Source organism: Kogia breviceps, chromosome 19, assembly GCF_026419965.1.
Source record: "Kogia breviceps isolate mKogBre1 chromosome 19, mKogBre1 haplotype 1, whole genome shotgun sequence".
NCBI lineage: Eukaryota > Metazoa > Chordata > Mammalia > Artiodactyla > Physeteridae > Kogia > Kogia breviceps.
Genome location: NC_081328.1, coordinates 16,917,667 through 16,932,132, shown reverse-complemented (window position 1 = coordinate 16,932,132; position 14,466 = coordinate 16,917,667). Strand labels below are relative to the sequence as shown.

Here is a 14,466-nt window from a genome sequence, read left to right as displayed (position 1 = left end):
TTATTGCAGTGGCTCTCTTATTGCGGAGCACGGGCTCTAGGCATCAGTAGTTGTGATTCGCAGGCTCTAGAGCGCAGGCTCAGTAGTTGTGGCGCACGGGCTTAGTTGCTCCGCAGCATGTGGGATCTTCTCAGACCAGGGCTCGAACCCATGTCCCCTGCCTTGGCAGGTGGATTCTCAACCACTGCGCCACCAGGGAAGCCCTCTCACAGTATTTTGTTTTCAATTTTTTAATAGTTGATTTCAGATAATTTTTTGAAGATCTTATTAGGAACTTTGATATTCCTAATGTACAATACCAGGTTCTCCATAGATCATTATTCTCACAGGATTTGAAAACACGTAGCATACTAGTTAAAGACTGGAACAGATAGAGAACTCAGTGGGGGTAAAAGGGTTATTTCAGAAAACCAGGGCAGGAAGTCTTAGTAGCTCAGCAAAGAAAAGAAAGCTGTTATTGCTTCTTTTATCTCCTACTTCCCCTTCTGTTACCCGTTTTCAAAACAGTCCAAAAAATCTGTTTGAAAATAATCTGTTACTGCAGTAGTACTTAAAATGCCCCTATTATAGTGTCCTAAGAAAAGGTTAAATCTGGAGCTGGGGAAAACGAAGAATAGATGAAATAATCTGAAAATCACCCATAATTCTACTCCTTACAGACAACCACTGTTAACATTTTGGTGTATCCTTCTAGACATATTATTTTGCCAAATTGAAAGACTACTGTACATGCAACTTTATATTTGTTGTTTTCTTTTGGTTAGCATTATATCATAAGCATTATGAAAAATTTCCCACGTACAGTCTAATTTTTAATGCAGAGGTGAATAGTCTATTACATAGGTACTTATGGAGCATTTGTTGGTGGTAGGCTGAAAATGTATTGACTCAGATATGCCAAAATACTGGAAGCAAAGCTCTAGAAGCAACACTAAATAATCAGCTACCAAGGGGAAAAAAAAGGTGCACATATATTTGTGTACAAAAATCACATATTTACGTTGGCTTTTCAGTCATCCTTTTTTAAGTCTTTTCACAAATTGTCTTTAAACACGACACTCTGAAAGCTGCTTGTTGAGTCCAAACCTCACTTGAAATGTAGGATATAAATGAGAATTTAAACAAGCATTCAGAATCTATAATGTTAACCTCAGAAAGTGTGTGAGTGTCACAGAGGAGCCTAGTTTCTCTCTGTGTAGAATTTTGTTTTTTCAATATAGAGTGTAATGTAAATTTAAATTTGATAGAGAAGAACTATTCTTATTACTAGAAACCTGGTAAATAATATGGCTAATTGATCTAAAGCCAAACAAATGTAGGACAGACTTAAAAATTTTTTTTTTCGGTACGCGGGCCTCTCACTGTTGTGGCCTCTCCCGTTGCGGAGCACAGGCTCCAGACGCGCAGGCTCAGAGGCCATGGCTCACGGGCCCAGCTGCTCCGCGGCATGTGGGATCCTCCCGGACTGGGGCACGAACCCGTGTCCCCTGCATCAGCAGGCGGACTCTCAACCACTGCGCCACCAGGGAAGCCCTGGAATGACCTTTTTGGGCTCTGATGGCAGTTTGTGGCTGTCACACTTACATAAGGACTTAATACATTTTACTATAGTTACGTGTGCATGCAACTGTCTCCTTTATTCGAATGACAATTTTTTGAGGTCAGGATCATGCCTTATTCATCTTTATAACCCCAGTTCCTGGCACTAGACCTCAATAAATATAGAATGAATGAATGCCTTTATGAATGTTGTGGGTGTGATTTTGCAGACATTCTTTTTAGATTGTTTGTAGTCTTGATTATAGGCACCCGATTCACTAATGCAGATAATCAAGAATTAAACATTTGTTTTATCATGATTTGGTTATTTGTCACTACATAATAAACTATGCCAAAGCATAATGGCTTAAAAGGCAACCATTTGCTTAGTATATGGGGGATTAACCAGGGCTCGATTGGACAGTTCTGATTTTGCTGGCAGTTCTCATGTAATTGCAGTCAGATGGCAGCTGAGACTGGAATGTTCAAGACAGAACATTTACTTACCTCTTTGGAGCCTTAAGTAGTAGCAGGACTCAGTTGGGATGCTGGCATGGCTGAGGGTGGATGCCAAGCTTGCTCTCCCCCTCCCACACTCTTCCTCCCACCCCTCTCACTCTCCTCCCCCTTCCACTTGTTCTCTCAAGAAAGATAGCCAGGCTTCTTCTTTTTTTTAAAAAAAAAAAATTGTTTATTTATTTATTTTTGGCTGCGTTGGGTCTTTGTTGCTGCACGCGGGCTTTCTCTAGTTGTGTTGAGTGGGAGCTACTCTTCGTTGCGGTGCGCGGGCTTCTCGTTGCGGTGGCTTCTCTCATTGCGGAGCATGGGCTCTAGGTGCGTGGGCTTCAGTAGTTGTGGCACACGGGCTTCAGTAGTTGTGGCTCGCGGGCTCTAGAGCACAGGCTCAGTACTTGTGGTGCACCGGCTTTGTTGTTCCATGGCATGTGGGATCTTCCCGGACCAGGGCTTGAATCCACGTCCCCTGCATTGGCAGGAGGATTCTTAACCACTGCGCCACCAGGGAAGCCCCAATAGCTTCTTCTTACACAGTGGCTCAGGAACCCCAGCAGCGCAGGAGCAGAAGTTGCCAAGTAGTCTTAAGGCTGAGGCCTGGAGCTGGCACAGCTCAGTTCCACTCTATAACCATGCACATGTGACTGCATTGCTAGTCACCAGCCCAGCCTCCTCTCCAGGGGAGAGGTCTGCGTGAGGATATGAGTACCACAAGGCATGGTTCGTGGTTCATTGGGGCCATTAATGTAACAGAATACCAAGTGATATAATCAAGATTTTCTTTTTGAAAGTTTTAATAAGCGTGTTTTTAAAAAACGTAACTGTAGGGACTTCCCTGGTGGTCCAGTGGGTAAGACTCCACGCTGCCAACGCAGGGGCCCGGGTTTGATCCCTGGTCAGGGAATTAGATCCTGCATACCGCACCTAAGACCCAGCGCAGCCAAATAAATAAATGAATATTTTTTTAAAAAAACAAAAAGCCTAACTGTAAGAGACAAGAAGGAAATGTAGCAGCACATATGAGTCCATACACGAAGCAGACAGTTCACATTTCCTGCCACTTGACTAGCTTTTCATCGGGTTGTGGTAGAATTTACATGAGACCACGGGTATAAGTACCTGGTACACAGTAGATGTTCAGTAGGTGGGAGCTGCTGTTGTATTGTTATTATTGCCATTATTATTTTTAATGACCAATATCTTGGTGTCAGTGTGAAGACACATAGCTAATGCAGTACATTTCATATGAACCGAGAAGAAACATTTTGGTTAGCTTCTTCAGTTTCAGTTGACTATTTTTTATCTTTGTCTTTTATTTTTGATCCCTATGTTCTTGTTAGCTAATAGTGTTTAAAGCCAGTCTCTAATTTTAAAATAGTTTGTTTCCTGTAAGCAAAACAGTTGGGAAAATTAATTCTTAGATTACACTTGGAGAATAAAAATTCTTTTCTTCTATAAAGTCTTGAAAATGCATGTTTCAGTGGAGGTAGAGGAGATTCCAGTTACTTAATTTCCTGAAACACACATGTTATATGGTGTTACATTATAGATAGAGCAACTGTATATTGCCACTTAAGACCAGAGGTGTCTTAAATCAGATTCTAGGTAGGTTTTATGACATTTTAGTAGCTAAACTCTAGAGGAAAATGTATCAGTCACTGTTGTCTTGGAGGACTGTGAAGTATATATTTACTAGGCTTTTGCATGGCTTAGTATTGATGTATAAGCTTGATGACTTTTTGGCATTTTGAGAACTTATCCTCATGTTAAAACTTTAAAAATACAGTTGCTTTGGAATTAGAGTCAACTGCAGTGGAAACTTTGTAAATAAGATTTAATGGTCTGTTACAGGAGAGGTTTTAGTAGAAAATTGGTTCTGAATATTGTTAATCGACAGAAACAATGTATATTACAGTTTCCTTTTTGAGACCTTGAGTTGTGTATCATTTGTATTTTTCTTAAATTTACTTTGTTACAAACCGTCACAGTTGTTTTGCCCTGAGTGGTTGTCTACCAGATTTTTTATCTTTTTTTTTTTGCGGGCCTCTCACTGTTGCGGCCTTTCCCGTTGTGGAGCACAGGCTCCGGACGCTCCGGACGCACAGGCTCAGCGGCCATGGCTCATGGGCCCAGCCGCTCAGCGGCATGTGGGATCCCCCCGGACCAGGGCACGAACCCGTGTCCCCCACATTGGCAGGCGGACCCCCAACCACTGCGCCACCAGGGAAGCCCTACCACATTTTTTTTTAACATCTTTATTGGAGTATAGTTGCTTTACAATGTTGTGTTAGTTTCTGCTATATAACAAAGTGTATCAGCTATATGTATACATATATCCCCATATCCCCTCCCTTTTGTGCCTCCCTCCCTTGTACTGTTGGTGGGAATGTAAATTGATACAGCCACTATGGAGAACAGTATGGAGGTTCCTTAAAAAACTAAAAATAGAACTACCATGTGACCCAGCAGTCCCACTACTGGGCATATACCCTGAGAACATTCATAATTGAGAAAGACACATGCACCCCAGTGTTCACTGCAGCACTATTTACAATAACCAGTACATGGAAGCAACCTAAGTGTCCATTGATAGATGAATGGATAAAGCAGATGTGGCACATATGTACAATGGAATATTACTCAGCCATAAAAAGAAATGAAACTGAGTTATTTGTAGTGAGGTGGACGGTCCTAGAGTGTGTCATACGGAGTGAAGTAAGTCAGAAAGAGAAAGACAAATACCATATGCTGACACATATATATGGAATCTACCACATGATTCTTTCTGCAAGGACAAGAAATACACGTTGCAGCAGGAAATGTCTTCAGCCAATACATAATTTACTGGTTTACGGGAATGCTTTAAAATGGGGTCTGTAAGCACTAACCACCTTGGTGTAGTGGACAGACCATGGTCCTTGGAGTCTCACTGTTTCTGGCACTGGGAAGCCGTGGGGAAGTTATTTGACTTCCTTGAGCTTTACTTTCTTCAACGTAGACAATACAGATCTACCTCTCAGAGTTGCTGGGAAGATTGAATGAGCTAACAGTGAGCACACTGGACCACATCAAATATGAAGAAATTCACTCAGCAGCGAAGTTCCCATTGTGAAATTAGTTTTATTAAAAACCGAGCGAATGAACTTGATTAGTTACATGATTCAATTAAAGGTGGCTGTGGCTTTGAATTATGAACTATTTCGGGGAGAAGAAAATGATGCCAAGGTAGTGTCAAGTTTGAAACAGCAGTGGTCGGGGATCTATGAACAAAAAGGAGTCAACTTTACCATGAAATTGTGGGAGGTGGATTTGGAAATGGATTCTCCCTTCGCCGGCCCTCTCACTGCTTTGTGCTCACACACTTCCTTTTTTTCTGAGGTTCTGAAACAAAAACAAAACGTAGTGGAGCTCGGCAGCAGTTGAAGGAGCTTTTGAATTCTTCCTAAAGAGGAAATTGACTTTACCTAACCAGTGCACTTCCTGTGTGTGCGGTGTCCGTTGAAGAGGGAGATAGGACCTCACTGGTACAGTGCTCGACTGCAGAATTTCCTCCTGGTGGCGAGGGTGCTCCAACACGCTGTCTTCATTTATTCTGGTATCTGTAAGGCCTGTATGAATCACCTGGGGACCTTGTTACCAATGCAGCTTCTGATCCAGTAATTCTGGGCGGGGCCTGAGATTTTGCATTTCTAACAGTATTCCAGGTGAGATGTATCCAAATCATAAGGCATTCTTTTCCTGGTTCTTTTTAAAAGGTCTTAAAAACATACACATTTAACTTAATTTCATTGAACATGTATTTGCTAGGTGCTATGTATACTAGGGCCTGATTCTCAAGGATCCCACAGTTGGTGATGCACCGAATCAAGGACATTTTGAATATACCCGCCCCCTGATTTTTTTTAAACTTTGACTTGGGTTTAGAAGTTCTCTAGGAACTTTACAGAGATTAGTTAACAATTAAACTTAAATTAGGATTTCTCTTTTTCTTTATGATTTAAGAAATTCTTTCACTTACTGCACAAATACCATCATAACTTACATTAATGTCAAAAGGGGAAAAAATTGTTGCTGTGATCCCCCACCCCAGCCAATCAAACAATTTTTTTTTTCCTGTGTTTCTTTGTAGTCCTTAGACGTGGGCATCTTTTGTTTTTACATGGTTGTGAACATTTCTGGACAACAGTTTTGTATTCTTTTTAATTTTAGTGTTAGAGAATAGAAAGTTTTCTAAATTTCTCTATTAACTTTTGAAATATTGTACTTTATCCATATTTTGATATGTTCTTTTCTTGGTGTATTTTTCTTGGATGTCAAATGTTCTTGCTAAGATCAAGTTAGCAAAGGGTTAGGGTAGTAAACATAACATGTCTTAGGAAACAAATATGATAATATCTGCAAAGTAAAGTATGAGTTTGCTTTAATTCAGCTGAGTGTTTGGCTTATAGTTAGAATTTTCCTGTTAAGTGAGAAAAAGTGAATTGTGTGTTATCTGTATTCTTAAAAAAAAAAATCCGGTGTCTATATAGACAACTGACTTGTTTTCAAAATATCTGTGAGAGGTAAAGATTTTCCTGTCATATCTCCTAGAACAGCAGTTCTTAATCTGGGTTCTTTGGACCTAGGGTGGTGTTTCTCAAAGTGTGGGCTGCAGAGTCACAGGTGTGCTTGTGAAAAAGAATTCTGCCCATACGTTCCCCCAGCCCCTTCTCCAGGCTGGTTCTGGGATGGAGCCCTGCCATCTAAACTATAACAGGATGCAATTGTATGATACATGATTCTTCTGCAAAGCAAGTTTCAGAATTACTGCTCTGAGCAAGCCATGGTTGGGATCTGAGGGAATTTGTAATCTCTGACATTGAATAAATTTCTTTTGGGTAGGGTTTATTCATTTTTCTGGGAAGAAGGTTTATAAACCTCTCATTGAGATTCACAAAGAGGACCATGACTCAAAAAGGATGAAGTCATTGTCCCAGAAGTGTGTTTTTCCTGAGCATCTGTCTTCTGTCTCCTCTGAACCTTTTGGATTGTGAATAAATTCTTAGTTTTCTTTTACCATAATGAGGGCATTTTGTCCATGAAGTGATTTTTTTGGTATTGCGTTTTTTTTATAGCTATTCTTTTTTAAAATATAAATTTATTTATTTATTTGGCTGTGTTAGGTCTTCGTTGCGGCATGCAGGCTTCTCATCACGGTGGCTTCTCTAGTTGCAGAGCACAGGCTCTAGGCGCGCGGGCTTCAGTAGCTGTGGTATGTGGGCTCAGTAGTTGTGGCTCGAGGGCTCTAGAGCGCAGACTCACTAGTTGTGGCGCATGGGCTTAGTTGCTCCGCAGCATGCGGGATCTTCCCGGACCGGGGCTCGAACCTGTGTCCCCTGCTTTGGCAGGCGGATTCCTAACCCCTGCGCCACCAGGGAAGTCCCTGTATTGTGGTTTTTAAATCTACCATTTCTGTATTGCTTTTCAGTAAAATGAATTTTAATCTCCTCTTAAGTTAATTTGTTTTTGGTACTGAAACGTATTATTTCCAAGAACTACTTTGTGCAGATAATATTTATTTCTAACATTTATTGAGAACAAGCGTGCCCGTTATTTTACCAAGTGTGGTACATAGACTATTTTTATTTAATCCTTGCAGCAACTCCATGAAGCAAGCATTGTTATACTCATTTGACAAATAAGGGAATTGAGGCATGGTGTGTTTAATTAACTTAGCCAGATTGACATAGTTGTGAATGATGGGACCATTCTGTCTCACCTGAAGCCCAACTCTATGGAATTCTGCAAGTTTGCACAAATGAATCACATTTGGTTTATCATTGAATGGAAGGTGATGGTTGTGTAGTACCTTGAGATTATTAAGGGTGATGCCTGTGGATTAGCCCCTTCTAGAGATTCTGATTCTGAGTTTTTATGTTATTTCTTTTCAGATCAAAGAGAGTGCATCCCAGACGAGAGATGTCCTCAAACAGCATTTTAATGATTTGAAAGGAACCCTTGGGAAGCTCCTGGATGAACGATTGGTGACCCTTTTACAAGAGGTGGACACCATTGAACAGGAGACCATTAAACCTCTAGATGACTGCCAGAAGCTGATAGAGCACGGAGTTAACACTGCAGTGGACTTAGTCCAAGAAGGTGGGGAGTTCGGGGAGCCCGTTAAACGCAGCACATTCAGATTGACACTGCTGGTATCCCAGGGTTCCAGCAGGCTTCCTGCCATCTCTGGGGTGCTTAGGCTATTCGTACCTTGGGACAGTTTGTGATATAGGATGACAGGTGTACAGTGAGGTATCCTAGGGTAAGTGCAATTAATGTACTAATTATAATCATTTACAAAATAAGGAGTAAATGATTTTTCTCATGGTTCTGTTAACACAGTGATTTTACGGTCATTTTGAGCCTGTTCACATATTTTTCAGAGTGTCAATGGTTTATAGGATTTAATGCCATCATTCTTTTTAGAGATTAAGGAGTAGGATTGGTGTTTACTCCTGAAATTGCAGTGGTTATATCCCTAACTTTAGTCAATTATTTTGGTTAAAGCATGCTCGGTACTTGCTTTGCTGCCTTCCTGTCTCCACATCTACCTACCTCCCCTCCTTCCCTTCTGTAGGTCTTTGTCAGGTATATTAAATAAAAAGGTAATAAGTTCTGCCCTTTGGGGTTCACAGCCCAGTGAGAGAAGCACACACAATGAGAGAGATCTAAGACCTCACGGGAGCACAGAAGGGGAAATGCTTACCTCTGGAAGAGTGTAGGATGGCTTTCTATAGGAGGAGTTCCACCGAGGCTTGAAGAAATGCATCAAGCAGACAAAGGAAGAAAAGGAGGTCACAGCACGATTGGAAGCAGAAGTAACGTCAAGAGTAAAGTGAATGGCGTATCTGGGAGGTATTGAATGCAGTATTTCAGGCAGCAGAGTTACACAGTCAGATTTGCATTTTTAAAAAATGACACTGCCCACAGTTTGGAGACTGTGTTAGAGGTTGTAAGGAAGTAAAAGTGACCGATGAGGAAGTTGTGGCAGCCGTCAGATAGGAAGCGATGGAGACGGTGGCAGGTGAAGATGAAGATGAAGCAGAGCTGGTTTTAAGATTTTTCGGAGGGACTTCCCTGGTGGCGCAGTGGTTAAGAATCCGCCTGCCCCTGCAGGGGTCACGGGTTCCATCCCCGGTCCGGGAAGATCCCACATGCCGTGGAGCAACGAAGCCTGTGCACCCCAACTACTGAGCCTGCGCTCTAGAGCCCATGAGCCACAACTACAGAGCCCACGCGCCATAGCTACTGAAGCCCGTGCACCTAGAACCCATGTTCCGCAAAAAGAGAAGCCACCGCCATGAGAAGCCTATGCACTGCAATGAAGAGTAGCCCCTCATTGACCACAACTAGAGAAAGCCCACACGCAGCAACAAAGACCCAACGCAGCCAAAAGTGAATGAATGAATGACTGAATGAATAAATATAAAATTTTTTAAAAAGATTTTTTGGAGATAGAATTAATGGTGATCTTACTGAGCCATAAGTGTTGATTATTGGTGATTGCCTGGTTATAGGATGGAGGGGAAAGAGAAGAATTTAGGATGACCCAACCCAGCGTGATTTTAGACGCTCGGTGAATTGTGCCGTTGACTGACACAGAACATGAAGGGGGAGGGTGGGTAGTTAGACAGTTGGTTTGGGGTATGTTAGTTCGAGGTGCCAGAGATGCCAGGAGTTGGGAATGTGCGTGTGATGCTTAGGAGAGAGATCATACCTGGAGATGTCAATATGGCAGTGAATGGTGTGTATGTCACCTCTGAATCCATGGGAATAAATAAAATCATCAAGAGATAGTGTACAATATGAGGAGAGAAGGCTACAGAAGGTGGGACTCTGAGAGACGCCAGTATTTAAAGGGAAGTTGAGGAAAAAGGATCCAGGGAAGGAGACTGAATGCCATTGGTTCTTCGATGAGTGCTGTGAGTGGCGTAGGATAAAAAGTGTGCGAGGCTGGCTCCCAGCTCTGTCCCTCCAGCTGGAAGTTAGTCCCCTCTTTGGTCCCACTTAGAATATAGTAGTAATGTTACCTTTACACACTAATTACATTTTTGTCTTATCTTCAAGGAGAAGTGTTTATTTGCCACTGACCATAACAGTGCCTTTGAGAAAATTCTTTTTAGCAGGACTTCAGAATGTCTTTCCCTGGGTGCTTAGCATTTGGAAACAAACTCAGCAGTAGTTCAGCACAAGTCAGGAGTGTATACCGATCACCACGAGGCTTGACCAATGTTTTTATTTTAGAAAATAAATCCTTTGAGGCACATACATGCTTGTTGCAGCATCTGATTTTTTTTTTTTTATACTTCAGAAATGTTAAATTTCAAACATTTTCCTCCTCTCCCTTCCCGAGGGATTAAAAACTTATTTATGAAATTTTTAGGATTTTGAGGCAGTGTTCAGTGTGTCTGTTTTCCTTTTGGTAAGGGTGGAAGGTCTTGTCATACGGTCTCAAAACACTTGAGTAACCCCAGGGTATACTGAGATGGAAAACAGTTCTAGTAGTGTCCTTTAGGGCTGTGGAAGGACAGAGATGTTGATCATTTTCTTATGACTTTATATAATATTTCCTTTATATGACCCTTCACCCTATTGCTTGCGTCAGGATAATATTTGCACTGACTCCTATTGGAGTTGATAAAGATTCTGTAGGGGAGATGGGAAGAGGTCCCTGGGACTTTTATGCCTTGCATAAAATTGGTTGACAAGCCAAGTTTCCATTTGTAGAGCAGAATCTTTCATCTCTGGCAGAACGTTGTCATTGTGTACCCCCTTCCACTTGCGTTTAACCTTAAAGTCGTTTCTAAAATAGTTTCTTATTTATTTGTTTGTTTATTTTTGGCTGCATTGGGTGTTCATTGCTGCGTGCGGGCTTTCTCTGGTTGCACGAGCGAGGGCTACTCTTTGTTGTGGTGCGCGGTCCTCTCATTGTGGTGGCTTCTCTTTGTTGTGGAGCACGGGCTCTAGGTGTGCGGGCACAGTAGTTGTGGCACGCAGGCTTAGTTGCTCCACGGCATATGGGATCTTCCCAGGCAGGGGCTTGAACCTGTGTCCCCTGCATTGGCAGGCAGATTCTTATCCACTGCACTACCAGGGAAATCGCTAAAATAGTTTCTACGTTTACTTTTGGGGAGTTTGTGACATCACTTAAGAATTGTTTTCAAGAGAACCAGAGACCCACTTAGACATGGGTTGTGTTGATTAGTTTATAATGTGACCATTTTTCCCTGTACTAGTTCTCTTATTCCTGATTGTAGGTGAGATCGCCATTCTGGGTGGTGTAGGAGAACAGAATGAAAAACTGTGGAGCTTTACCAAAAAGGCCTCACACATCCAGTTGGACAGGTAAAAGAGTTAGTGTCTCTTGGGCTTAAGCTGTCCACTTTTCTTTTTTTCTTTTCGCCTGTTAAAAATTCTGATTCAGGGATATAGAAAATGTATTTCTCAAGTTTTCACTGCCCATTACCAATATTACTAGTATGAAATAGTTGTGATTGTAATCTCTGGTATAGAATTACTACCGATTTTCTACAATCCTAATGTGTAAGAGAATTGTTAATTTTTTAAAATCTGAACAAAGTCATAGCTCAAACAACAAAGTCCTACTGTATAGCACAGGGAACTATATTCAATATCCTGTGATAAACCATAATGGAAAAATATAAACAAGAATGTGTATATATATATATATATATAATATATATATATATAAAACTGAATTACTTTGCTGTACAGCAGAAATTAACACAACACTGTAAATCAACTACACTTCAATTAAAACAAACAAAATTGAGTCATAGCTCAGTAAACCAGATCTTTTGCTATAAACTTGACAATTGTGATCCTACCCATTTTCTCTCATTCCTTTTATTTATTTGGGAAGAGAAATTTAATGTAATATCTTGCAAAACCCCCACTGCCATTAGCATTATTTACTGGGGCCTTCTGCACTGTTACAGTGTGTGACTGATCTGCAGTATTTTTTGTTGGGGAATTCCGTGGCAGTCCAGTGGTTAGGACTCCACGCCTTCACTGCTGAGGACCTGGGTTTGATCCCTGGTCTGAGAACTAAGATCTCACAAGCCGTGCAGCGCAGCCAAAAATAAATAAATAAAATATTCCTTGTTATTTTTTTAAAAATTGAGATATAGTTGATTTACAGTGTTGCATACGTTTCAGGTGTACAGCATAGTGATTTGCAGTGTTTCAAGGCTATACTCCCTTGTATTTTTAATTCTCAGTTAAAAGCCTTATAAACACATGAGCTTTGTTTCCTCAGCTTACCAGAGGTGCCTTTACTGGTTGATGTGCCTTGCTTATCTGCTCAATTGGATGACTCAATTCTTAACATAGTGAAAGACCATATTTTCAAGCATGGAACGGTAGCATCTCGCCCACCAGTACAGATAGAAGAATTGATAGAGAAACCCGGAGGCATCATCGTACGATGGTGTAAGGTACGTAATTCAGGATTGTAGAAATGGCTTCAGCATTATGGATTTGAGATTTGAGGGCCTTTACGATTTTTTTTTATTAGTTGCCTTTGAATATTTTCTTCTCTTCATGAACAAAAGTGCCCTTTGCTTTACAACTAAGGTCACAGGGGACTTGAACTGAGGTAGCTCTTCCAGTTGGGATAAACAGTTTTGAAGGTACTTTATAAAATCTCTGTATCGAAATGTTGTTTCCCATCACATATTTCCCAAACTTAACTCTTGGTGAGTTGAGGATTGCTCAGAATTAGAAAAGTCAGAAGGTGATAGTGAATATTGGGTGCTGGATATTTTTCTGTTCAACACTGAACTAATTAATATCTCTGACATAACGTTTTAAAGTATGGTTTTTTCACACTCTCAGCATTGCCAAGAATTTTGTGTATTAAATCATATTATGCGTGTGAATTACCATATTTTAGATAAAAACCATGTCCAGATGAGTCATGATGTCTTGGCTGTTGACAGATAACATCATTCAGAGGTGGGTGGTCAGCTTCTGGAAACTTTTTTTTTTTTGCGGTACGCGGGCCCCTCACTGCTGTGGCCTCTCCCGTTGCGGAGCACAGGCTCCGGACGCGCAGGCTCAGCGGCCATGGCTCACGGGCCCAGCTGCTCCGCGGCATGTGGGATCTTCCCGGACCGGGGCACGAACCCGTGTCCCCTGCATCGGCAGGCGGATTCTCAACCACTGCGCCACCAGGGGAGCCCTGGAAACTATTTTCTTAAATGGGATTTTTATTTTTTCCAATTTTTTGGTTTGTTTTTTAATTAATTATTTTTTGTTGTTGTTTTTAATGGGATTTTAAAAATTGACGCCTTTGTATAGAAGAAAGAAGTAGAGATGCTTTTGTTGGTTCACAATAAAGACTCTTATTCCTTTTCTATTCTTTTGCCTATCTGTGGACCTACAGTTTCCAGTTTTTTTGCTGTAACCATTATTTTTCATGTTTCCTTTTGTACACATTTAAGATTTTTTTCTAAAACATATACCTAGCCATAAAATTATGAGGTCTTAAGAGTATTGGATCTGTACTCTTCTAGGAAATACCAAACTCTTTCCAAAGTGACTGTCCCAGAGTATACTTCTACCAGTAGTGTATGTGTTCCTCTTACTCTGCATCCTGACCAATACTTGGCATTGTCAGACTTTATATTTTTGCCAATATGGTATATCATTGTGGGTTTTGATTGCATTTTCCATACTACAAATGAGGTTAAATATTTTTATATATTTTTGGCTGCTTCCATTTCTTATTCTCTAGAATGCTTATTCATGTCTTCTGCTCATTTCCCTTATTGGGTGGTTTGTCTTCTATTAATTTTTAAAAAAATTTATTTTACTTATTTATTTTATTTATTTGGCTGCGTTGGGTCTTCATTGCTGTTTGCAGGCTTTTCTCTGGTTGCGGCGAGCGGGGGCTACTCTTTGTTGCAGCGCGCAGACTTCTCATTGTGGTGGCTTCTCTTGTTGCGGAGCATGGGCTCTAGGCCCATGGGCTTCAGTAGTTGTGGCATGTGGGCTCAGTAGTTGTGGTTTGTGGGCTCTAGAGCGCAGGCTCAGTAGTTGTGGTGCACGGGCTTCGTTGCTCCGCGGCATGTGGGATCTTCCCGGACCAGGGATGGAACCCGTGTCCCCTGCGTTGGCAGGCGGCTTCTTAACCACTGTGCCACCAGGGAAGCCCTGTCTTCTATTAATTTTAAGGAGTCCTTTATATATTTCAGGTATGAGCTCTCTCTTGGTAATATGAATAATGTAGTTTTGGGATACTTGTCTTTGAATTTTGAATGTCTTATCTTTGGCATTAATTGTTTAGAAGACATGCCATTACTTCAGAGGAAGCAGATTTTTTTCGTATCAGACTGGGGTTATAAAACACAT

At 41.2% G+C, this 14,466-nt stretch overlaps 1 protein-coding gene across 1 annotated transcript in view; it reads left to right on the top strand.

Annotated features, from left to right (window-relative positions):
- The window catches only part of CRLF3 (cytokine receptor like factor 3), a 31,496-nt gene that overhangs the window by 5,002 nt on the left and 12,028 nt on the right, over positions 1-14,466 (top strand). Inside the window, exons 2-4 of the mRNA XM_059047878.2 lie at positions 7,983-8,190; positions 11,349-11,436; positions 12,371-12,548. Of these exons, the coding sequence (XP_058903861.1) occupies positions 7,983-8,190; positions 11,349-11,436; positions 12,371-12,548 (474 nt within the window). The remainder of the gene's footprint in view (positions 1-7,982; positions 8,191-11,348; positions 11,437-12,370; positions 12,549-14,466) is intronic.